This window comes from Enhydra lutris, unplaced genomic scaffold (assembly GCF_002288905.1).
Source record: "Enhydra lutris kenyoni isolate GAN:26980312 unplaced genomic scaffold, ASM228890v2 scaffoldscaffold73, whole genome shotgun sequence".
In the NCBI taxonomy this organism is placed as follows: domain Eukaryota; kingdom Metazoa; phylum Chordata; class Mammalia; order Carnivora; family Mustelidae; genus Enhydra; species Enhydra lutris.
Window position 1 is genome coordinate 1,991,064 of NW_019154157.1, and position 23,374 is coordinate 2,014,437.

The 23,374-nt window shown below is 54.6% G+C and overlaps 1 protein-coding gene across 4 annotated transcripts; it reads left to right on the forward strand.

Moving 5' to 3' along the window:
• Window positions 1-3,020: 3,020 nt before the first annotated feature.
• Window positions 3,021-22,077, forward strand: LOC111160029 (POZ/BTB and AT hook containing zinc finger 1). 4 transcript variants are annotated; one of them, XM_022522795.1, is made up of 5 exons: window positions 3,023-5,008; window positions 6,409-6,472; window positions 13,016-13,187; window positions 18,971-19,108; window positions 20,572-22,077. In XM_022522795.1, the coding sequence occupies exons 1-5, from the start codon at window positions 3,738-3,740 to the stop codon at window positions 20,988-20,990; spliced, it is 2,064 nt and encodes a 687-aa protein (XP_022378503.1). In that variant the 5' UTR covers window positions 3,023-3,737; the 3' UTR covers window positions 20,991-22,077. The 4 variants fall into 4 exon arrangements, with proteins under 4 accessions (XP_022378506.1, XP_022378503.1, XP_022378505.1 ...); XM_022522797.1 differs by having other exon boundaries at window positions 19,036-19,108; window positions 20,572-20,835; XM_022522796.1 differs by lacking the exon at window positions 18,971-19,108.
• The last annotated feature ends 1,297 nt before the right edge of the window (window positions 22,078-23,374 follow it).

The following is a 23,374-nucleotide window of genomic DNA, read 5'->3' on the forward strand; positions in this document are numbered from 1 at the left end:
ATAGGTTTGACCAACTCTAGAATTACTTATAAAAAGATGTGTGTGGTAAGACTATAAAATGGTACAACAGCTGTGAAACAGTTTGGTTTCTCAAAAAGTTAAACACAGAATTATCATATGACCCAGCACGCCTATCAGTAGGCAAATACCCAGGAGAATCGAAAACAGGTATTAAAACAAATACTTGCCTATAAATATTCATAGCAGTGCTATTCACAATAGCCAAAAGACCATTAGTGTATGAATGGATAAAGATGGTATATCCATACAATGGAATTCAGCCGTTAAAAGTTATGACATACTTTGGTTTGGCATAGATGAACCTCAAAAACATGCTAAGTGAAAGAAGCCCAACTCAAAAGATCAGATGTTGTATGATCCCATGTGTATTAAATAAAATATTGACAACAGGTAAATCCATAGAGCCGTAACGTAGCTTGGTCATTGACAGGGGCTGGAAGTAGGGAGGGACTGCCTAATGGATACACAATTTTCTTTCAGTGTAATGACATGTTTTGGAACTTGATAGAGGTATTGTCGTATAGCATTATGAATATAGTATGTGCTCCTGAATTACACACTTTAAAGTGATTTATTTTTGTTAGGTGAATTTTGCCTCAACTACAAAAAAAGGAAAAAAAAATTGTCCTGTAAGCACACCCTGTTGCCTGGTTACAGAATGGAATCTTGGGAGCCTAAACGATGAACAAAACTGAAGGATGAGTTAGAGATGAATTTGAGAGATCATCACAGCAGCCTTGCCCCCATCCCAATTATACTGCCAAGGTGACATGCAGCTGGGGCCAGGACTGAGATCTGGATCTGTCTCTGGCCACTTTTCCACGGTGGGATCCTGGGTCACTGACTCAAGCTCCCTGAGTCTTAGGCTTCCTATCTGCATAAAGGCGCTGATGCATCTTCAGTTACCCTCACTGCACTGTGCATGAGGGTCCTGAGAGCACTCTGATTCCATCTTCATTGGGCGAACCCTCTGAGATGAAGGCAATCACAGTACAGTCTCCGAAGCCCGGTACAATGGGAGCCAGCTTCTGGTTCATGAGGTACTCGTGGGGAAAGAGCACACGCGGGTTAACTGGTTGGATTTGTGGGGCCCTGGGCGAGTCACACATCTCCCCGTTTCTTCAGCAGTAGAATGTACTTACAGCCACCTCAGAGAGACGATGTGTGTGTACCCTTAGCTCTCAGTAATCAGATTCCTCTCCTCTTCATGGCTCTTGAACACAAATACTGCCAGCTACTGCGATCCGCCCAAGAATCTCTGAGCTGTAGCTCAGAGAGGATAAGGAAACTAGTCCGAGGTCACACAACTCATTTGGTCTTAGAACACAGATTGCCTGCCTCTAAATTCACATGTTCTCTCCAACAGGCGTTTGGCAACTGCTACGCCAAAGAAAGGGCGGAGGTGTGTAAGGAGAGAGATCCACCATAGAATTAAGTGCTGTGTAGACGTGACCTTCGAATCCTCATCAATTCATGAGACAGGTGTTGCTGTCCCGGGTGTTTATATTAGGAAACTGACTCTGTTTAACAGAAGCTTCAGAGCAGCCAAGTGACACCAGAACACACAACCAGAAAGCCGAGGTCTCGAATTCGAACTCGGGTCCCGCCACCGCGCCTCGCCTGGAAGCCCCCCACGGCGCGCGTGGCTCCGTGCAGTCCCGGAGCGCGGCTGTGGGAATCCCGAGCGAAGTTGGAAGCAGGGACCGTTCATTTGCATGCTAATACCCAGAATGCTTTTCCCCGCACACCGCTTCTCTTAATGGAAGCGCTCAGTTTGGAACCGTGGAAAGTTTGGAACACATACTTCGCTCCCTCTTTGCAACTGTGGGAACTTCCTTTCCGCACACGCGGTGCCTGCAGCCCCGGGCTCCAAGTCGGGCTGGCCGCTGGCGGCCGCCCGCACTTCCCGGGCCGGCGAACCTCCGTATCCAAGACGCGCGCGGCAGCATCCCCAGGCCCGCCGGGGACAAAGCACCCTGGCCCTGCCGGCGGAGCCCATGGCTTGAGCGCTTGGCGACTCTCTGGGCTTCGGGCGCTAGGGATGCTCCCGGCCCCAGGAGGTTTTACGGCGCTCCCCGGAACCGCCAGTATCCCCGGTTCCCGGGGGCTTGCTGGGGTGCGCGGAGACCCCTGTATTCCTGTCCATCGCCCTTGCCTCTATGTTGTCGCCTCCCTGAGCTAGTGACTTCCCGCTCCCTGGGGCACAAAGCTCAGCGTGTGGCGGTTTGGGAGAAAGGCTGGACGATGGCCTCATCTGCCCAGCTCTTCCAGGCACGCAGCCCCTTCGGTTCGGCCTGCCCCCAGCCAGGACCCCGGGCCCTCGCTGGGGTTGCGAGCAGGGAGGCGGTCGCAGGCGACTTCTGGGGATTTCGCGCATCAAAGTGGGGCACCGGAGGGCAACCGACGCCCGCTCGACTTACGGGCGCACAGCAAAGGCTGGGGGGCTCAGATCTGCACCCCTCGGTCGCTCACCCCTCCCTCTCGTCCGCTCGCCGCCACTCTCGGCGGGGAGGGAGGGACAGTGGGAGCTGGTTTGCTGGCTTGGTGCTTCGTTTGCATTGGTCCGGGGGGGCTGAGACTGCAGCCCCCGGCCCCGCGGGCGGGGTGGGGAGGCGGGGGCCGGACGGGGGCTCAGTCTGCGCCAGCATTGGCGGAGCTGGGGAATGGGGAGGGGGGGCAGGAAGCGGGGGGAGCGGAGCTGCGGGGGGGGTGTATAAATAGGGAAGGGGGGACGTGCATCCTCGGCTGGGTGAGGGGGGGGCGCTCGGCACAAAGAAAGTGGAAAGTTTGCAGCGCGGGGCGGCCCGGGCCAGGGATCCGGGTGCGCACGTGCAGGACCGGGGGCGCCAGGGGCCCCCCACGCCGAGCTCGCCGTTTCTTTTTTTTTTTCCCTGCAAGCGAGAGGGGGGGGTGTTGTTGGTATCGCCCCCTCCTTCTCCTCCCCCCAGGGGTGAAAGTGCAAGAGGAAGTGCAGCCGCTGCCATCTTTCCTCCGCTCCGAACACACGGAGGCCGGGGCCGCAGCGCCGCCGCTCCGCCGCCGTCTTCGCCCAGCCCGGGGAAGGGCCCACCCTGCAGCTGCCACCGCCCGCTCGCTCCAGCGTTCGCCGTCGCCACCGCCCGCCAGGCTCCGGGACCAGGCCCGCGCTGCCGCCCCCGTGCGCGCCCCACCGCCGCCGCCTTCGCCTTTTGTTTCCTCCGCTCCGGCGCCCCCGCCCCGGCTCGCGCTTTGCAGGGGACGCAGCGCGCGCCCCCAGCGGGCCCGGGAAAAGCCGCGGCGCGCGCGCGCACGCCTGCGCGGCAGACCCCTCCGCCTCCTCTCCGCGCGCGCGCGCTCCTTTTGGCTGCGCGCCGGCGCCGCCTGGCGGGCGGGAGGGGAGGTGGCAGGAGTGTTTGCAGGAGGGGCGCACCTCTTTGCTCGCGTACCCCCCCGGAGGTAGACCTGGGAGGGGAGGCGGGCAGGCGGAGAGGAGAGAGGAGCGCTCAGTCCAGCAGGGGTGGGGGCAGCTATGTGGGAGGTGGTGCGCCCTGCAGTCTAGACAGTCCGATCCGGGCAGGGTGCGTGTGCGCTCGGCGCACCTGCGAGACTACAGAGCCCCGGGCCGGCACGTGTGGGGAGTGTAGATACGTCCGTTGCGCCCCGCTTTTCGCTGCCTAGGGGAAGGGAGGGGGGCGGGCGAGTGCCGCGGCCCGGTTTGTGGGGAGGGGGCGGCGGCCATGGAGCGGGTGAACGACGCTTCCTGCGGCCCATCGGGCTGCTACACCTACCAGGTGAGCAGGCACAGCACGGAGATGCTGCACAACCTGAACCAGCAGCGCAAAAACGGCGGGCGCTTCTGCGACGTGCTCCTGCGGGTGGGCGACGAGAGCTTCCCAGCGCACCGCGCGGTGCTGGCCGCCTGCAGCGAGTACTTTGAGTCGGTGTTCAGCGCCCAGTTGGGCGACGGCGGAGCTGCAGACGGGGGTCCCGCTGACGTGGGGGGCGCAGCGGCAGCCCCAGGCGGCGGGGCTGGGGGTAGCCGGGAGCTGGAGATGCACACCATCAGCTCCAAGGTGTTCGGGGACATCCTGGACTTCGCTTACACTTCCCGCATCGTGGTTCGCCTGGAGAGCTTCCCCGAGCTCATGACGGCTGCCAAGTTCCTACTGATGAGGTCGGTCATTGAGATCTGCCAGGAAGTCATCAAACAGTCTAATGTGCAGATCCTGGTGCCCCCTGCCCGGGCAGACATCATGCTCTTTCGTCCCCCTGGAACCTCGGACTTGGGCTTCCCTTTGGACATGACCAACGGGGCAGCCTTGGCAGCCAACAGCAATGGCATCGCAGGCAGCATGCAGCCCGAGGAGGAGGCAGCCCGGGCTGCTGGTGCAGCGATTGCGAGCCAAGCCTCCCTGCCTGTGTTACCTGGGGTGGACCGCTTGCCCATGGTGGCCGGACCCCTATCCCCCCAACTGCTGACTTCCCCATTCCCCAATGTGGCATCCAGTGCCCCTCCCCTGACTGGCAAGCGAGGCCGGGGCCGCCCAAGGAAGGCCAACCTGCTGGACTCAATGTTCGGGTCCCCAGGGGGCCTGAGGGAGGCGGGCATCCTTCCATGTGGCCTGTGTGGGAAGGTGTTCACTGATGCCAACCGGCTCCGGCAGCATGAGGCCCAGCATGGTGTCACCAGCCTCCAGCTGGGCTATATCGACCTTCCTCCACCGAGGCTGGGTGAGAATGGGCTACCCATCTCTGAGGACCCCGACGGCCCCCGAAAGAGGAGCCGGACCAGGAAGCAGGTGGCATGTGAGATCTGCGGCAAGATCTTCCGTGACGTGTACCATCTCAATCGGCACAAGCTTTCCCATTCGGGGGAGAAGCCCTATTCCTGCCCAGTGTGTGGGCTGCGGTTCAAGAGAAAAGATCGCATGTCCTATCATGTGCGATCCCACGACGGGTCGGTGGGCAAGCCCTACATCTGCCAGAGCTGTGGGAAAGGCTTCTCCAGGTGAGGAATGGTGCTCCCTACCCCATGACCTATCCTATTCCTGCCTCATAGGACAGTTTCTTGCTGAGATCGGGGGTGTGGGATTTGTGGGAGTCACTTGACCCTCTAGGGCTATAATAGGTTTGGGAAGAGAATTTTAATGGCCCTGGTTTTGTGGCCAAGAGCTGCTTTCTCTTCCCACAGGGAAGTTCTGTGGCACTAGGCGTGCCCTACTGTCTGTCTTCCTTTGGGCCTTTTGGGAAGGGGCTGGATTTCTCAGGCCACAGCCACCGGGCCTCACCATTCTTCTCCCTGGGCTCCCTTTGTGTTTCCGGCACCAGGCGTGGGGCCCCCTCTGGGGGCGGGAGGCTTTTCCTCCAGCGACTTTCCCTGCTTGAATGGCTGCTGAGGGAGGGACTGAAACAAGTATATCTGGGACTCCTTATGCTCCGTGCCACGAAATCCCCCCACCCCCACCCACAGAGCTCTAGCTATCCTGGATAGGCAGACTCAAGATTCGTCCCTCACACCCTCATGGGATCAGGGGGCACAGAGTTCTGTACCCAGAGTCTCTTAGCGCCAGAATCTTTGATTTGCTCTGACCTGCTGGCTCCAGAGCCTAACTGGACCCACAGATACCCTCTATGTTTTTAGGACAGAGAGGAGGGGGCCAGAATGTCTTTTTAGATTCACTTGTTAGTGAGCCTGCTAGGGAACTGAGAACTTGCCTGGGAGCAAAAGATTGTTTTGTTTTTCCTCTTAAGAGAATATTCAGAATAAAAGGCTGGTTTTAACTTGCCTGGATACTGAGGACCTTGTGGGTATATGAACCTACGGATGGAGAACTCCCTTGGAGGGGCCCCAACCAGAAACCAGTCTTACCGGTCAGGCAGCCCCTGCCCACCTGCTCTGGCGGGCATCTGGTTTACCAGCCCAGCTGGGGACTTAAGGCTCTATCCCTTGGCCTCTGGGGAGTGAATTCCATCCGGGTGGCATTCATTGGCTGCCCTGGTGGGAGAGGCTGGGGGAGGGGAATACTGAGTTTCTAAGGGGCTTTAGTAAGGACAATGAGTCACACATACCCCCTCCCAGAAAGGCTTCAGTAAGGCAGCCTTGTCTCATTCTAAAGCCACCTCTTCTGGTCCTAGAAATCATTTGAGCTGGGGCAGGGGAGGGGGGTGGGAATGGCTAGGCAAGGTCAGAGACAAACACTCACTTCCCTTCCCCCTCTAGAAAAAAACCGGGGTAGAGAGGCCTGGGCCTATGGAGCTGGGTGGTGACTTTGTCTTTGTCATGCTGGGATGGGGAAGAGGGAGTCCTCTCCATTCGTGTGTGCAGGTATAGGTGGGGAGTCTGGCCAAGTTTGTGGTCCCATCTTTTGAGTTCTTTTTTTAAAAGTCTCTCTCGGTTCTCTTTTCCAGGCCTGATCACTTGAACGGACATATCAAGCAGGTGCACACTTCTGAGCGGCCTCACAAGTGTCAGGTAGGGGTCGGGGCCAGAGCAGAGATGGGCTGAAAGAGAATGTTGCTGTTCTCACAGCCCAGCCACAAGCCAGCTGATATGTGTGCTGGGCCGGCTGACTGACCACCACCGCTTTGCACACCTCCCCCTCTGTCCCTCCACCCTCCGACTGCTTTTCTCCTTTGTTCTTCCCCCCAGCCCCCTTCCCCCCACCGCTGATGTCCCCTCCCTCCTGGTTGCTGGGTCCTGGTTCCCACCCTGTCTCTGTCTTCGCTCTTTTGCTTGGCTTTCCTCTCCTGGCATTTGCCAGTTCCTTGGATGGTGGGCCACATTGCACGAGTGTCGTCCTGGGGGCACTGTCTCCCCATTGGGCCTAGGTTCTGGTTCCCAGCAGTTTGCAGGAGCCACCGTGGAGCGGGAAGCGGGAAGCGTTTGTGAAGAGCTCCTGGTGGTCCAACTAATAGCGCTTCCCCTTGTCTGCCAGGCAGCCTGACCTGGGTTCCTTGAGCTTAGGGCATGAGGGGTGGCAGTAGGAATGACAGTGTAGGAGGACGAGAGTGGACGGTCTCATTCTTTGAGCACTGGCACCTGTTTAACCCATCCCGAGCCATGTGTGCAAACAGCCAGGACTTCTGAGGACTGGGGAGGAAGGTGGCTTCCTCTCCTTGTGAGCTCTTTGTGTAGCAGTGGGTAGGGAAGGCTGGGCAAGATTCTTACCCTTGGTTTGTCTGCTTCAGCAATATCTGGGGGCCTTGTGGTACCCAGAAAATTGCATGTCCTCTCCTGGCCACTGAGCGTTCCTGTGTGGATGGAAAACACCTCTATCTTCTCCTTGACCATCCCCCTTCCAGTGCCAAGTTCCCGCCGTCTGAGGGGGAAACAGAGTGGTGGGGTTCTGGTATAGCCTCTGGTAGGGTAACCTGCTTCTGGTGTCCTGTTGGTGGCAAGGAGGGAGGGTTCAGGGAGACCTGCAGGGAGGAATGGACGTGCTGTAAGTCGGGCATCGAGGGGGCCTGGTGTGGACAGTGTTCACAGCCAGCCAGGCTAGGTGGCCTCCCCCCGAGGACGACGACCCTGGGTGGGCATGCTGGGATCCATCTGTGCCTCGCTGCCTTCTCTCTGTCTCTGATTCTCTAATCACAGAGCACATTCTGACTCTCCCAGGTAGTGTGCTGAGCAGCCTGGCAGAGTAGGAGGAGCCCAGAGGGCAGTGGGGTCGTGCCCGGTGGCCTAGGGGGGTAACCTGCACTCTCTGCCCTTTTTCCAGGTGTGGGTTGGGAGCAGCAGCGGCCTGCCGCCCCTGGAATCTCTTCCTAGCGACCTGCCATCATGGGACTTTGCCCAGCCTGCTTTGTGGAGGTCGTCCCATTCGGTTCCTGACACCGCCTTTTCCCTTTCTCTAAAAAAATCATTCCCAGCCCTTGAAAACCTGGGCCCAGCACACTCCAGCAGCGCTCTCTTCTGCCCAGCCCCGCCGGGATATCTGAGGCAGGGCTGGACTGCCTCAGAGGGCAGCCGGGCCTTTACCCAGTGGCCTGTAGGCTAGCCTGGGCCTCCCCAGAGAAGGTTTTTCTGTGGAGGGGAATGGGAATGGCGGTTGCTCTGAGACCCCTGCTTTTGGGAGAGGCCAGCAAAATGGTTCCTGCCCACCGTGCCCAGCTCCTTCCTGTGTGATTTGGAGTCTTCCCCAGCTCAGGGACCCCAGGGGTAGTAAGGAGCTCCTTTCTGGGTCCCCCCACACCCTCCAGGTTTCTTTCTGGGTTCTCTTCCCTTTTTCTCCCCCTTTAACAGATGGCACCCCTGGGTATCTGTCCTTGCCTGGGTGATTGTAGAGGTTGGTGCTTTCCCAAGAACCAAGTCATGGGCTTACGAGCTTCCCCTCTCCTAGCATCACGTCCTGTAAGGTGTGGGGTTTCTAGAATGGGGCTTGGCCACCCCTTCCCCAACTCTAGGGGTGAATTCCCCTCCAGAGGAGAATGGAGCAACTCCAGCTGGGTCAACCCATGCTGCCCTCTTCCCTTCCCACTCAGACAGGTCCCGCTTTCATTTCTGGCTAGTGAATTCAACTTCTTTGTTTTTGAGGTTTACTAGCAGGTCTGCTCAGGAACTAGACTAACCAGTAGCTTTATACTGGGTCACCCCAATATATGGCTTTGGGGGCTGATAAAGCAGATGTAGATTCCCCCTGCCCCTTCCCGGATCCCAGTGAGATGCCCTTTAGCCCCTGCTGCCTCCGCGGGGATAACAGGAGTGATGATAAAAGTTTTCATTCTAACATTTGAGGCTTTGTGTGTTTTGTCCTTGGTCTCTGTCATAACACTGACATCATTGTCCCTCGGTGTACGTATGGAGCCTACTCCTGCCCCGCCCCCCCCCCCCCCCCCCCCCCCCCCACACCGACCCCCTGGCCCCCCCCCCCCCCCCCCTAGCCAGAACTCCCGTAATGATGACCCAGCAGGTGAAGATACGCTGGCTGTCCTGCTCTGGGCAGGCTGGCCAGTGTGTCAGCGCTTGGTTAAACAGCGGGGGCATCTGTTTGGCACGGTGAATATTCTGAAAGCATGAGAGGTGAAGAGATGGCTCTCTGGGAGTTGGTTCCCTGGACAAGAGCTGGGCCCAGGTTATACCTCTCCACCTTTCCTGATGCCACAGATGACAGAAGGGGCCAGTAAAAGAGACTGGTGCCACAGCTTGAGTGGAAAGACCATCTGAATGTTGGGGTATGAAGCCTCAGGCTTGTCAGTGACACACACATCTCCTCGGGGCTTGGCCTGAGTGTCCTTAACCGGCTCAGATGCCTCAGGCGCCGCTGCTGGCTTAATGGCCACAGTGGGGCCGGGACATTTCCCCCACATGGAGTTCAGCCTGAAGGCAAGAGACTAGAGCAACTCAAGACCTCTCCCATACTTTTAGTGACCCCACTTCTCAGGGGCTAGTTGGGGTGGTTTGGGCTGGAGGATAGCTCATTAGAGAAGGAGTGAATTGAAGTGAGGACAAGGGGCCTGACACTCCCAAGAAGAAAGGGGCCAGTGAGGCCAATGGCACTGGGCCTCCATGTATTGCCCTTAGACTTTTCCAGGGCTATAAAAAAGACCGCTTGAGACCACACCCCCTCCCCCCACCTCCAGGCTGCCAGACTTCAAAGGCCACCAAAGGTTGGGTGTACGCTAGTGTCCCCAATACCATTTGGGCCCCATTTCTGAGCTGTTCAACTCTTAGGGAAAAAAGCTTTAGGCATTCTGGGATGGGGAGAAACTGTTAGGGGCTGAAGGGAGCATGGCTGAGACTCAGTATTGAGTGGGGAAGACCAGAGGAGACCCAAGCTCAGGGTTGCTGGGCTGGGACCTGGCAGGTGTGCTCCTAACAACAATGCCTGGGCACAGGGCCGAGGCCAAGATGGCAGCCATTCCAAATATCAGGGGTGATCAGAGCATGCTGTCCTGGCTCACTCTTGTCCCATCAGGGTCGCTGTGTCTTCTCTCTGTCTCCAGGATGAGAAGTGCCTTTCTCCTGAGTGGCCCCGCTATACAGATTCTAAGTGTCCCCTTTGAGATCTGTCTCTCCTTTGGCCACTCTTCTGTGTCGTGTGACCAGGCTCTTCATGTTCTGTGTTGTTTGAGCTTCTGACAGGCCTAGACTCGGGCTTGTACACTTCAACAATTCCCCCCCAGAAAACCTTGGGGACTCAGTCATGAAAGGTCAGTTCTGGCTCAGAGAAGCCAACTCCAGCTTGGCGTTGTAATACAGTGAAAGTTTTTGTTGTGTTTGTGGGTTTTGGTTTTTTTTTCCCCCTCCGAGCGGCAGATTTACATTCCTAATTATGTTTGTTCAGGCTAAAGTTAGCTTTCATTCCTTGAGAGATAATCAATGGGGGGAGGGAGTCGGCTTGGTCTGGGATTTTAATTTTGCCTAGCTAATCCCTCAAATGGATAATACACTTGTGGATAATTGAGGTTTGTCTGTCTGTTATCTTTAGGTAGTACAGTATGACAGGCAGTGCTAAGGGACAGACCCCAAAAGGAGGTTGGCAGGAGAAACAAGGCATTGCTTTCACATTCCCCTAGTGGTGCCTCTCCCAGGGACCGCCGAAGAGTCTGAATGTGTGCCTTCGCCGCATTTTCTTACACCTGGCCCATGTTTGGTTCCTTTGACTTCTTAGGCATAGCCCACACTGCCTCTCGTTGGAAGGCTCGTCCTCAGGTCACTGGTTGGCAAAGCTGGCAGACTATCCCCAGATAACTTGTCAGGTGCATCCCCCTCCCTTGGGGTGTTTTTGGCAGCCCTTGCTCTGGTTTACAAGGCTGGTGGGCTGGGTGGAAGATGGAACTTTTCCCCCACTGTCATCTGTGATTGGGTCAAGAGGTCCCTGACTGAGGAGGAGACCACCCGTGGCCAGGAGACCAAGGGCCCATGATGCTTCCTGAGTCACCTGAGTGCTCCAGTTTCTCTGCACAAATGCTGTCACCTCTCCCTTTCAGGGGAGTCCTGGCCACCGCACACACTGTTAAGAAGCATCAGTACCTTTCCGTCACCAGAAGCTATATCCCAGCTGAGTCTGGAGATGGGAAGAGCACCGGCTCAGGGGCTGGTTCACCTCCCAGCCGGCCTGGATCTCCTCGGGCCTCTGTCTGCCCAGCTGTGGAGTGGGGAAGGGAGGAAGACCTCAGGGAAGCCGGGAGGGTAGGTTGGCTGCTGGCCTGGCAGCGACAAGGTTTTGACCACAGCTTCATCTAGTAGCTGAGTCATGTGCTTGGGGCCAATCATTCACCAAACTCAGCTTCCTCATTTGTCAAATGAATCAACTCAGTGGATAAAACAGATAAAGCCAGTATTTCATTAGCATTAAAGTGTTTGGTTCAAATGGGTAGCAGTTACTTAGAGACGATGACTGAAAGCAGCAGAGCATATCCTGATGCACACAGACATTTGGGACTGGAGTAGGAACCGCAGCGTCTTTAGCCTCAAAGACAGTATCCCATATACCGGCTACTTGCTTTGACTGTATGCAGTAAGGATATAAACATTTGTACATGGTGACGGTGGTCAGACATTTACCCTGAGTCCTGGGATCTTAGGAAGTGCCTCTGTCAAATAGACGGCAGGTGCACCTCCATTCTACTGAGTAAATGGGGTGGTGGGTCTTCTTCAGTGGGTTGATATTCGTGCTGTAAAGCATTTAAAGGTGAATGTTGCTTTCTTGTAGGAGTTCTAAAATAGTAAGCACACACACACATAGAGAAAGGAGTCAAACTTGACATGAACCTCTGAAACATCTCCATGGAACCAAAATAGTTTTGAAAGTCTCCAGACTGAACTCCCCCAACAACTTCCCTGACATTCTGTGACCTCCAGGGCTAGGGTGCCTGGGCAAGCCCTCAGATGAAGAAGGGCTGTTGGGGGAGAGGTCATGGACTGAGACTAAGTCAGGGCCTCAGGGACAGGAAATGCCTGGGGACCTGAGGCTGCCTCCTAGGATGCCGGTGCTGACCCTCAGCTCCTGAGTCATCCGCTCCTGGGATCTGGCTGAGATCACACCATGGTTTTCTATGGCCACATTCTCTTAGAGGGTAATAACACGGCCTGTCTCGGAGGGCCCCTGTAAGGATGGCTTGCATGAGATGAGTGCCCGTATGCCAGGCAGGCGTAGAATGCATGCTCGATCAACGTGGGGTGGTATCATTCTTGTTATTACCAGCACTTCCCCAGCTTAATGTCCCACAAATGCTCCTGAATCGTGTGGCCTTCCTTCTCTCTGCTAATTCTCACGTTAGCAGAATTGACACTATCATTTTATAGGCTGCTTTCTCAGTACAAACTCACCAGAATATTATAAGGAGCTATCTCTGTGCTTTGTCCTGCCTTTCCTTTCCGTTTCCCTGTGGCCAAGACTAATGGCACGTTTGATTTTTTTAAAAATATTTTATTTATTTATTTGAGAGAGAGACAGTGAGAGAGAGTATGAGCGAGAAGATCAGAGAGAGAAGCAGACTCCCCATGGAGCTGGGAGCCCGATGCGGGACTCGATCCCGGGACTCCAGGATCATGACCTGAGCTGAAAGCAGTCGCCTAACCAACTGAGCCACCCAGGCGCCCTCACGTTTGATTTTTTATTTTGTTTTCTAACATCACTTTCGAATAAAGTGGAGAAATTGAATTCTTTGTACAAAGCAAATAGGGAAAACCCAGGACGGAGGACAGGAATCTGTTCATATGCCTACTTACCTTCTATACGTTCACTCACAGTCGGTGCTACTGAAGTCAGTTCTTCTTGTTTAAGAGGGAGCAAATGCCTCATCTTCATTTGTAAAGGAGCATGACACCTAGTGTGCCATGTTCTGGGCACGTTGTGGTGGCCAACTCAGGGGTCTCATGAGGAGGCATCATGGGAAATAAGAGCAGCTTACTTGCCTTCTGGGGAGGAAGCGTGGGCCACATGTGAAGCTCTCTTTACACAGGGATTCCCTGCGTTGGCGGGAAACAGATTCTGTTTCCTGGTGTGCTCGGTGGGGAGTCAGGAGTGTGATGCCCATTTTCACCTCATCTTGTTTTCCTTTCTGCCCTCAGACCTGCAATGCGTCTTTCGCCACTCGAGACCGTTTGCGCTCCCACCTGGCCTGTCATGAAGATAAGGTGCCCTGCCAGGTGTGTGGGAAGTACTTGCGGGCAGCGTACATGGCAGACCACCTGAAGAAGCACAGCGAGGGGCCCAGCAACTTCTGCAGTATCTGTAACCGAGGTAATCTCCCTGCTATTTCCTCACTTCCAGGGGCTGGGCCTGAGCTTGTGTGGGAGGCCAGGGGTGTCTTGATCACCTTGCCTCAGACTCCACTCCTTGCACGGCTGGCCCTCCCTTCCCACTGAACGATAAACACCTTCATCGCCCAGCTAGCCCCACCTCTTCCTTCCCGTCCTTGGGAAGCTTGGAATAGGAGTTCCCAGGAGAACAGCAAGTGGGAACGGAAGGAGAGAGCACGGTTTCCAAGCCTGGGCTCGTTAACACATGTGCTGTGCAGATGGCACGATGGATACATTTCGTAGACACCACTGAACTCCTGAGGTCAGTGGGAGAGTCGTTAGGCCCCAAGAGGTGGGGGAAAAGGGGGTGCTGCTTGAGAGCTTTTGCTGGCTGATTCACTGGCATGTGAAATTCAACAACCAAGGAAGGAGGTTGAGTCTGGAGATGGACAAGGGGCAGAAAGTTTCTAACAGACGGTCAGAAAAGGGCCCAAACCCAAGTAGACTGTGGCCTTGATGAGACAGGAAAGTGGAATGTGCTCTGAGCAGGACAGCGTGCTTGAGGCCGAGGTTGGCCTAGGTGGAGTCTGGCTCTGTGGCCCCAGTGCTGTGTTGATGAAGTCAGGCCTAACCCTGAGCTGCCGCCAGGGCTTGTTGATGGTTGGAGGGCTAAGGTTTGTGCCGTGCAAGCACAGTGTCAGCGGAGGAGGCTTGCGCCGGATCTGTGCTGAAGGTGGTCGGGGCAGCCGTCTGTGGTGGGTGCGAAGATGCTTCTGCACGGTGCGCTTGCTTTGGCCAGGTGCGGACGTTGCTGGGAAGTCCTTTCTCCTGGGACAGTCTTGTCCCGATGCCTCTGGAAGTCTTGGGTATGGATTAGTGGACTGAGTACTGAACTGGAGTCAGGGGACCCAGGGTTTAGTCCACACCCCTCCTAACTTGCCCTCTTGCCTTGCCCTACACTCTGTGACCTTGAGCTCTCCCTTCCCCTTTCTAAGCCTCAGTTTCTTCATCACTTAAAAGGGGTTAAGAACACCCGCACCTTGCCCGCCTCATGGGGTTGTTGTGATGATCCCAGGAGACAAGGTAGGTGAAAGTTCTCTGAACTCCCCACAAGGAGCTGCACACTTGGGAGGTCCCGTCCTTATACTCTGTGACCATGTTAGGAAAGACACAGCTCACTGACTGGTTTGGAGCACAACACCCCTGCAGTCCTTGGCTGGCACCTTTGGGGGCCTGTGCTGTCTCCATGTGGCCTGAGGCCACTGGTGGAGAGAGACTGCAGGGTCGCTGGGTGTCCTTGGTGCCCTGGAGCTGGGGCCTTTCTTGGGACTGCACACCTGGGGTTTGCCACGAAGTCCACTGGATACTGGTATTTGTACCACCGGGAAACCTGCTGTGAGAGCGGGGAGGCAGTCATAAAAACTTCTGAAGCGTCTGTCCTATTTTCTGACGTGTCAGTCGGACCCTTTCTGGCAAGAGCTTCCCCTGAGTGAGCAGCGAGGTTGTGCGCACAGGGAATTACCAGGCTGTGGCTGACCATCTTGACCGTGGCTGCCCCAGCTCTAGAAAAAAATGGTTTCTTATCTTGCTTCATCCTAACCTGGCTTCCTGAGAGCATCACCCGCCCCCATGCCTCATAAATAACTAAACTGGCAACATGCTGTCCACAGGCGCTTGGTCAAGTTTTCAAGCCTGAGGTTCTCCGTCTGAGAACTGAGGTCAGAGACCAGAGGCAGGAAACCAGTGAGAGTGGAGAAGGATGTTAATGGTGAAACTCAGAGCCTAGCTCAGATTGCAGAGTGGGGCAAAAACTGGATGGGAGACCCAGGGCCACAGCCCGGGGGGGCCCAGCTCAGGAGGAAAGAAGAGCTGAGAGCAGCAGGGAACAGCAGGGAAAGTCGACCCAGTTAGGAGACAGCTGATGTGGCAAAGCCAACTACTGTTGTACGTCATGACTTGGGCAGCAGCCATAGGCCATGTGACTGGGCTGGGGGAGCCAGAAGAGTCAAACCAGAGCCCACCTTTTCTCAGTAAAGCCAAGCCTTGATCTGGATCATAGGCTAAACCCCTTTGGGTCCCAGAGTCAGAATGGCAAGTCCCATTCCTCCAAGAAGACAAAAAGAGAGCTCTGGTCCGGCCCTCCCTAGGCATACAGAAGGAAGAGAAAACAATTTTGGTCTGTATCAGAAGAGAAGGAACAGGATTCTACTTCAAGACTCATTTATTGGGCAGAAGTAGGAGGAGATGACTCCTGAGGAAAAAAAGAAAAAGAGGAAGAGGAAGGTGGTTTGTCCAGGAAGAGGATATGGATACCAAAGACATCAAGACCCCAGAATCAGAATGCAGAAAACTCTGGGTCATCCTTCATCCTGTCCACCACCGAGGCTGTGATACAGGACAAGGTACCAAAATAAATGAATGTACTTGTCTCCATAAGGGTTCCAGCAAAGGCTGGTGTCGGCCAGATGGTGAGATGGTTGCGGCTGGATCTAGTGCCTTTTGAACCCCTTCAGTAGCAACAACTTCACTGCTGCAGATCTGCCCTTCTTCGCCACACAAATGACTCTTTGCCATGAAGCACGAGAGAGAACAGAGGCAACCTGCTGGCTCTTAACCACACATTTGAGACAGATGACCTTGTCTTTGTCCTAGAGACGTACCGGACTGTGGGGCATACCATCCATAGAGGAAGATTATTTGCAGTGGAAGGAGTTATGATGGCTAGAAAAGCTTGTCTCCTCATTTGCAAATCAGGAAATGAGTTGAGTTGAACGGTGGGAAGGAGAGAAAGACCTGGTTGAGCGCCATGATTTTCTTCCTTACTTTCTAAATTTCCATAGCAGGGTCTTTGTATGTGCACATGTACTGGTATGAGAAAGAGGGATGGCTTGTTGGAAATCTGCCTTTGATGGAGACAACATTAGAACTCAAACATCAATGCTTAAAGGTAGAAGAAGCCTTCTCCACGGTCAGAGGTGAGCACACACGTTGTTACCTGTGGCAGTCACAGACACAGACAGCCTGCCATCGCCCTGGACTGAGCTGATACAAACCTGCTTAGCGCCTCCCTCCAGCACAGCTCTGTTGGGCATGATTCCGTCAGGGTTTGGACAAGAAGAAAGCAGTCCCTGACCCCTGGGTGGATGTGAAACTTGCAAGAGGAGATTTGCTTCTGGAGTGCAAATTGCAGTGTACCGAGCAAGAAAATGCAGTGCAGGAATAGTAGCTTTGGTTGTAAATTCTTCATCTTTGGAGTGCGAGGGAGGGCGACTTGTTGGTTGTAGTGAAGTCACGTGTGTGCTTACTGTCTTCATTGTTCTGGTGCCTGGATCACGCTGCCTCTTTGGTTCGTGGTTAATCTGGTGAATGGGCAGGTGAGTTCAGAATTCCGGCTAAACATTTCTGGCTTCAAAGATACATTCTTCTCAGAAATTCGACTACTGTTTTAGCCTAACATTTGGCTGCTGAGTGGCTCTGTGTTTAAGTTCTGGGCTTTAAGTGGCAGCTGTGGATCCACTCGTACCACCCTGCCATGTGGTTTTGCTATAGTTAGTACAGTCTGCAGCTGGGGTAAAGTCAGGAGGACCCAGCCATGTGTTCCTCAGACTGTTTTTCAGGAAAACACAGCAAATTTTCATTGAGCATCTGCTCTGTTCCCCTAGTAGATCTCTTCCCACAGGGAGTAAATATAATAATTCCTGGTGCCCCTTTCCTCCTTTCCTGTTCCCTTTAATCTCAGTGGACCTGCCCTGGTACACCATGGAGAGGGCCTCACACCACTTCAGAAGCTCCACAGGGATTAAAAAGCAAAAGAAAATCCCTTCCAAAGTGGTGTCGTGGTGGCACTGGAAAGTTGTGATACCTTATGCTGACTGCCAGGGGTCACAGCACCAGTCCCAGGGACAGGGCTAAGGTCCCCTTTCCTGTTGGCTTGTCTCTTCATTCCTGACTGAAGCCTCCCTCTTAGGGATGCTTGTATGGGACCCTTTTAAGCCAGTCTGTCCCCCGTGATTGGCCCGAGGCAGACTACTTGGTCCCAGCACAGGACAACTCGCTGTGCTAGGCAGGGCAGGACACCAGCAACTGGACCAGCCTAATCTATAAAGTAGCTGCATCAGGAATGAAAGGAAAATTCACTCGGTCCCCCTTTCCTCCAAAACCACCAGCTGCCATCACCAGGGGAGTGTTTGTTGAATAAGATTTCCACAGGTTAGCTCCTGTCTGCTAGCAGCTGCCGTTCTAACCCACCAATATGGCAGAGAAGCACAGAAGTGTAAATGGTGATAACAAACCTACCGCTGAAATTCAAGGGATGGTTCCAGGGCCAGGGCCCACTGAAGAGTCTGCTCGGCTTAAGGACATGGTGGCACAGGGTCCTGGGGTTGGAGCCCAGGCTCTGCCGTCTAGTAGCTGCACGTGTGACTGCAAGTTACTTAACCTCGCCAGCCCTCTTGTTTCTTCATCCACGAAATAGGTGTACTCACAATTTCTAGCTCATAGGGTGGCTGGGGGAGTTCTACGGAAGAATGCATGCAGTGTGCTGGGCCCTGGCACACCGTTAGCACTTGCTGAAAGTGAACCTTTATTACTGTTCCAGCAGCATTTGAAAGGCCATGACAAATCGGATTTTTAAAAAATAAGTCTTATGCAGACATTATACAGTACTCCGCAGCCTCTGACCTGTTAAGAGTGGATCCCACTGTTATCCTAGAACTGTAATTTTCAAGGGGAATAAAAGCACTTGAGAATGTGTCAGCCACATCTGGAGTAGATTAAAGGGCCCTAGCGCTCCAGGCGGACCTTATGCTAAAACGCTTCAGTTCCTGCTGAAGGCATGTTCCGAGCCTCGACCACGGTGGAGCTGGAGGACACAACTTTCTGCAAAACCCAAGTCCGTATCCTTTGACTGGCCTACCTGGTTTCATGCCCTCAGACCTGTGGCTGGTGTGGAAATTGGCCCAAGATCTACTCTGCCTGAGACGCCACCCGGCTCCAACTGACCGGAGCCTCTGGGTTGGGCTGCTGCAGCCTCAGGAGGGCTGGACGGCGCCTCCTCCAAAGTAAAGACAAAGACAATCCCGATGGCTGCTCCAAAACCCAACCAGAAAAATGACCACGAATAAGATCTGACTGAGTCCCTTTAGCGTAACTTGCTATTTCTGTTGTTCCTCGGAAGGTCTGAAGAGTTATTAAATCCAGTTATTCTGAAAGTGAGAAAGTAGCAAAATAGAACATGTCCTGCTAGCTAGAAGAAGGGAGACTTCTGGAGGCCATCCTTCGGGATTTCCTCTTGCCTCCGTCTGGTCTGTTGTGCAGTTTACCTTACACGTGTCGCGCAGGCATTCTCTTGGCTGGCATCCTGTGGCTGCCCTTGAGCCTCATGACTTTTCTGACGACATTTCTAGCCGTGGTCTCTGCAGCTGACCTGGGGCTGTGAGACATCTTCTCCAGCCACTCACTACTGAGGCACCAAGCAAGCCTAGAGGCGTTTGGCCTCTAGCCCTGGCAGGAGCAGGATCTCAGGCCACGCTTCCAGCCGGCCTCAGTCCTCCACCGCAGCCTTGCAGAGCGGGCTCTGCAGAGAAGCCGATCAGAGGACAGTGCCACCTATCCTGAGCCAGGTGGCTTCTGTGGTTGCAACCGTCTTTGAACCAACAAGGGGGCCCCTTCTAGGTGCAGCTGACCTGGGAGTGCTAGCCAGAGCGGCCAGAGGAGAGGCATGGGGGAAGCAGAGAGGTATCTCTGTGCTGGCCGCGGGATCTCATCTCCTTTTGTCTTGTTTAGGTTTCTCCTCTGCCTCCTACTTAAAGGTCCATGTTAAAACCCACCACGGTGTTCCCCTTCCCCAGGTCTCCAGGCACCAGGAGCCCATCCCGAATGGGGGAGCAGCGTTCCACTGCGCCAGGACCTATGGCAACAAAGGCAAGCGACCCCTTGCTCTGCACTTTGCTTCTCTGCGCAGACTGTGTTGTGGGGGCGCTGGGCCGGGCGTGGGGAGGCGGGAAGGCTGCCGGCTTGCTGGCCGCCTCAAGGAGGCTCTGAGATCTGAGTGGCAGTGGCCTCCAGGACGAAAGTCACAGTGGGTATCTCACTCCAGGGCCGTGAGTGAAGCTTTAGGGCACTGCCAAGATCCAGCCCCCGCCTCCTCTTCCCCAGCCTTCCTCCCTTGCTCCTGGCCAGCCCCCACTATCTGGAGCCCTGCAGGGATGCCCCGGGCCCAAGGCTGAAGACAAGCCCTGCATGATGAGTCACTCTGGGCCTGTCCGTAGCCTGTGGCCTTTAAGGATGGTGTGGAGCTGTGGCTGAATGCTTTCTTTTCCTTCCACCCTGTGGGCAAGGGGGAGCCAAGGACTGGCTTCCCCCTCTGTAGGGGTGACTGGTTGCTGTGAGCGGCCCTTTCTGGAGGGCCTCTGGCTGCGTTTTTGAGATGCATGGCGATAAATGAGCTACGTGACTGCCTCTGACTTGGAACTGGTCTGCAGGGAGCTCCCCAGGCCCCACCTTCACTTGTTGTCTCAGGTTGTTCTGTGGTATTTCACGTTGTCGCCTTGGGGATGATGCCAGGGGCTTGGCAGATGGCAGAGATGGCATGCTCCACGCTCCCATCACAGACCTCCCTTCCCGGCATGGCTCTTTGAACCCAGGCAGGAAGCTGCTGATCGGTGGACTGCAGTGTGGGCCGGGCAGGGCAGAGCAATGAGGATTGTCTCGAGGCCCAGCTTGTCCTGAGCCATGCGTGGGGACAGTCAGCTGACTGAGTTGTTCAGAGTTGCTTTTAAATCTCTATGCTTTGGCCGCTTGGCCTTGGGTAGGTTTTGGCAGCAGGAAGGCGGTGAGGGCAGGGCTTGTGTTTGCAGCATTGGGAAAAGGACTGGCTTCGGTCTCAGCCACCAGTGGGGTCTGCCGGGTTGAGGACCTCTAGGCTCTGGTTCTGCCTTGCTAGGGCGCAGCTAGTCTGGTGTGGAGGTCAGGCCATTGCTGTACCTGCTCAGCATCCTCAGAACAGCCGTCTTACCCCCAAGGGCAGCCAACAGAGCACCTAGGAACTGGGGGGTCTCTGAGTTGTTCTGGGTGGAAGCAGTGGAGGTCCCCTCTCCGTACCCTCTTCCTTGAAGCAGGCTGAGATGGTGGTGAGCGATACACGTGCACCTGCATGAAGAGTCCGCGGCGAGGGAGGCTGGCAGCCCCAGGGCCCTGCTGTCTCACCCCTGTAGGCACACCAGGCTCCCAGACTGACCAGCTGAACCTCCGGGGGTTCTGCCAGGGTGGTGGCTGGCCATCCGCTGCCCTCCACAGGCCTGTGAGCTGGCCCTTCCCGACCCCTCCAGGAGGGGGCATCTCCAAAGCCCGGCCTCATCTCTCCTATGTGTTTTGTTTTTTCCTAGAAGGCCAGAAATGCTCACATCAGGATCCGATTGAGAGCTCCGACTCCTATGGTGACCTCTCGGATGCCAGTGACCTGAAGACGCCCGAGAAGCAGAGCACCAATGGCTCCTTCTCCTGTGACATGGCAGTCCCCAAAAACAAAATGGAGTCTGATGGGGAGAAGAAGTACCCCTGCCCTGAATGCGGGAGCTTCTTCCGCTCTAAGTCCTACTTGAACAAACACATCCAGAAGGTGCATGTGCGGGCCCTTGGGGGCCCCCTGGGGGACCTGGGTCCTGCCCTCGGCTCACCTTTCTCTCCCCAGCAGAACATGTCTCTCCTCGAGTCCTTTGGGTTTCAGATTGTTCAGTCAGCGTTTGCGTCATCTTTAGTAGATCCTGAGGTTGACCAGCAACCCATGGGGCCTGAGGGGAAGTGAGGCAGATGCTGTGTCCCCACGGAAATGGCCACCGGGGACTGCTGAGAAATGCTGTGAATGCGGAGGGAAGTAATGTCTTTGGGTTCTGTAGCTGAGAGATTTTTATTCGTTTTTAACTCCCCCTTCCCCCCAGCCTATCACCCCCCACTTCCCCTCCACCACCCATCCCCTCAGTGGTCTTTAGAAATAGATTCTCATCTGATACTCTGCAGGAATATCTGCGAGACCTGGTATGGGATAAGGGCAGAAAACACTACATAGGCCTCCAGGGCAACACCAGTCCCGGTTTCTCTAATGGGCGGAAGCTGGAATTTCTGGTGCTCAGTTCTTAGTGACCCCAATCCCAAACCCACACCTGATGGCATTCTGGGACCGCAGTGATTTGGGTCCCCTCCCCCTTCTCACATCCTTCAAGAGAAACCACATCTAGGGTCTCCACCCACTTACACAAATACAGATGCCCAACTGTTTTCAAGGAAGCTGGAAGCCTACAGCATCCCACGGACCATGGGGTGAGTGCCCTCTGAGAGCCCCTGAGCTTGACTCTTGACCTGGAGGGCCCCAGACCTTTCTCTGAGCCCTACATGGAGGCTAGCATTTTGCTACTAGGACAAGCTCAGCTATTGAGGACACCCCCACCCCAAATTCCAGTTCTTATGTGATTTTCACCATTCAACTTGCTGTTGGGTTTTAATTCTCTAATTATTATTATTATTGTTATTATTTTTTAGGACCAGTTGTAGTGAATTGCTACTGAAAGCTATCCCAGGTGATACAGAGCTCTTTGTAAACCGCAGTCACACGTTAGGGTTAGTATTAAACTTTGTTTAGATGTACCATAATTAACTTGGCTAGTTGATTGTTTGAAGTCTATGGAAGAAATAGTTTTATGCAAAATTTTAAAAATGCCAGTCTGATCAGGGAGATATAGGGGGTTTCAATGTTGTTGGTAGCCAGGAAGGCAGGAGAGCTGGCAGGTGGGGACATCGTGTACCTTGGCTGTGTCACATGTGAGCAGGCCCAGGTTGACCTGGTGATGTGAATTGATCTGATCAGACTGTATTAAAAACGTTAGTACGTTAATCCACATGCTCCCCTGAGTCCAGTTTTTCAGCCATAGGTGGGGGGCCCTTCGGAACCCAGAGGGAGGGCACCTGGGGTGGAGCTGGGATCCCAGGAGACCTCTCTTCCTCCTCTTTGCATCAGCTGCAATGGGACTGATAGGTAGATGTTCCCACTGAGGACCCAGCTGCCAGCATTCACCCGTTTGTTCGACAAATACTCACTCCTTGTTGTCCTCACTGCTGTGCGCCAGCCCCAGCCTCAGATCACCTTGGTGAGCAGGACACCTTTGTGGAGTTTACTGGGAAAGAGACTGTTAACAAGTAAGCAGATTTAACCATGAGTTCAGGTAACAAGTCCAGGGAGAAAAACCAGGCAAGGTGAGAACAGTGACAGAGGAAGGGTAGGTAGAGTGGTCCAGGAGGGTGAGGGGCAGGGAGTGGGGCTCTGGGAGAGAAGACCTGGACTTAGAGAGGACCCAGTGTAGCGACCCGCTAGGAACTAAGGAGGGACATGGGCACGGAGAGAATTCTCATGGCCAAGGGGCTCTAAGAAGTTCAGCAATGTGAAACCCCCTCCACCCTCTGTTACCTACATGGTTAAGTAAAAGGTTGCTGTACCCTTTGTGGTGAATGTATGAAGAGAATGGGGAAGAGGACAGCAAACAGGAGGCAAGAAATGAACACAAGGAAGCAGTGGGAGCAAGAATTGCAGCAAGAGGGGACTGGCCAGCTTGAAGCAGTCTGGTCATCTTGAGAAACCTTGAGGAAGAAGGAAACGCCTCAACTTGGTGAAACAACATTTAACCTCCAAACAAGTAGGGGAAAAAGTGATAAAGGAGAGAAAAATCGATATAGACCAGGAAGGATAAACGGCATAAAATGATTTAGACCCACATTTATATTATTAATTACATTGCTCTGGTTTAAGGCAAAGACTCTGAGCGGGATTTAAAAAAAAAAAAAACAACCTCTAAGCCATCTACATGAAATCTTGGGTAAGTTGCTGGGTTCTATGTAGTGTGTGAGATGGAGGCTCAGGTCACTTGGTAGTAGTATTAGAGGAAAGGGTGACCCTAAAATGCTGAGGCCCTGTTAATGTGGCCTTGTGACTACCACAAGGTCTGCCAGCTGGGGGTAGCACCCGTCAAGCATTAGAGCAGAGAACTTGGCCTTGAACTGAAACATTATCAGTCCTGCCCCCCTCCTAACCCCTGATCATGTCATGTTCGGGCAGGGACCACAGTTAGGTAGCAGTATCTGTGCATGGCAGGAGGGGAACTACAAAGCAAGCAGGATGCTTCTTAAAAAGCACTACTCACC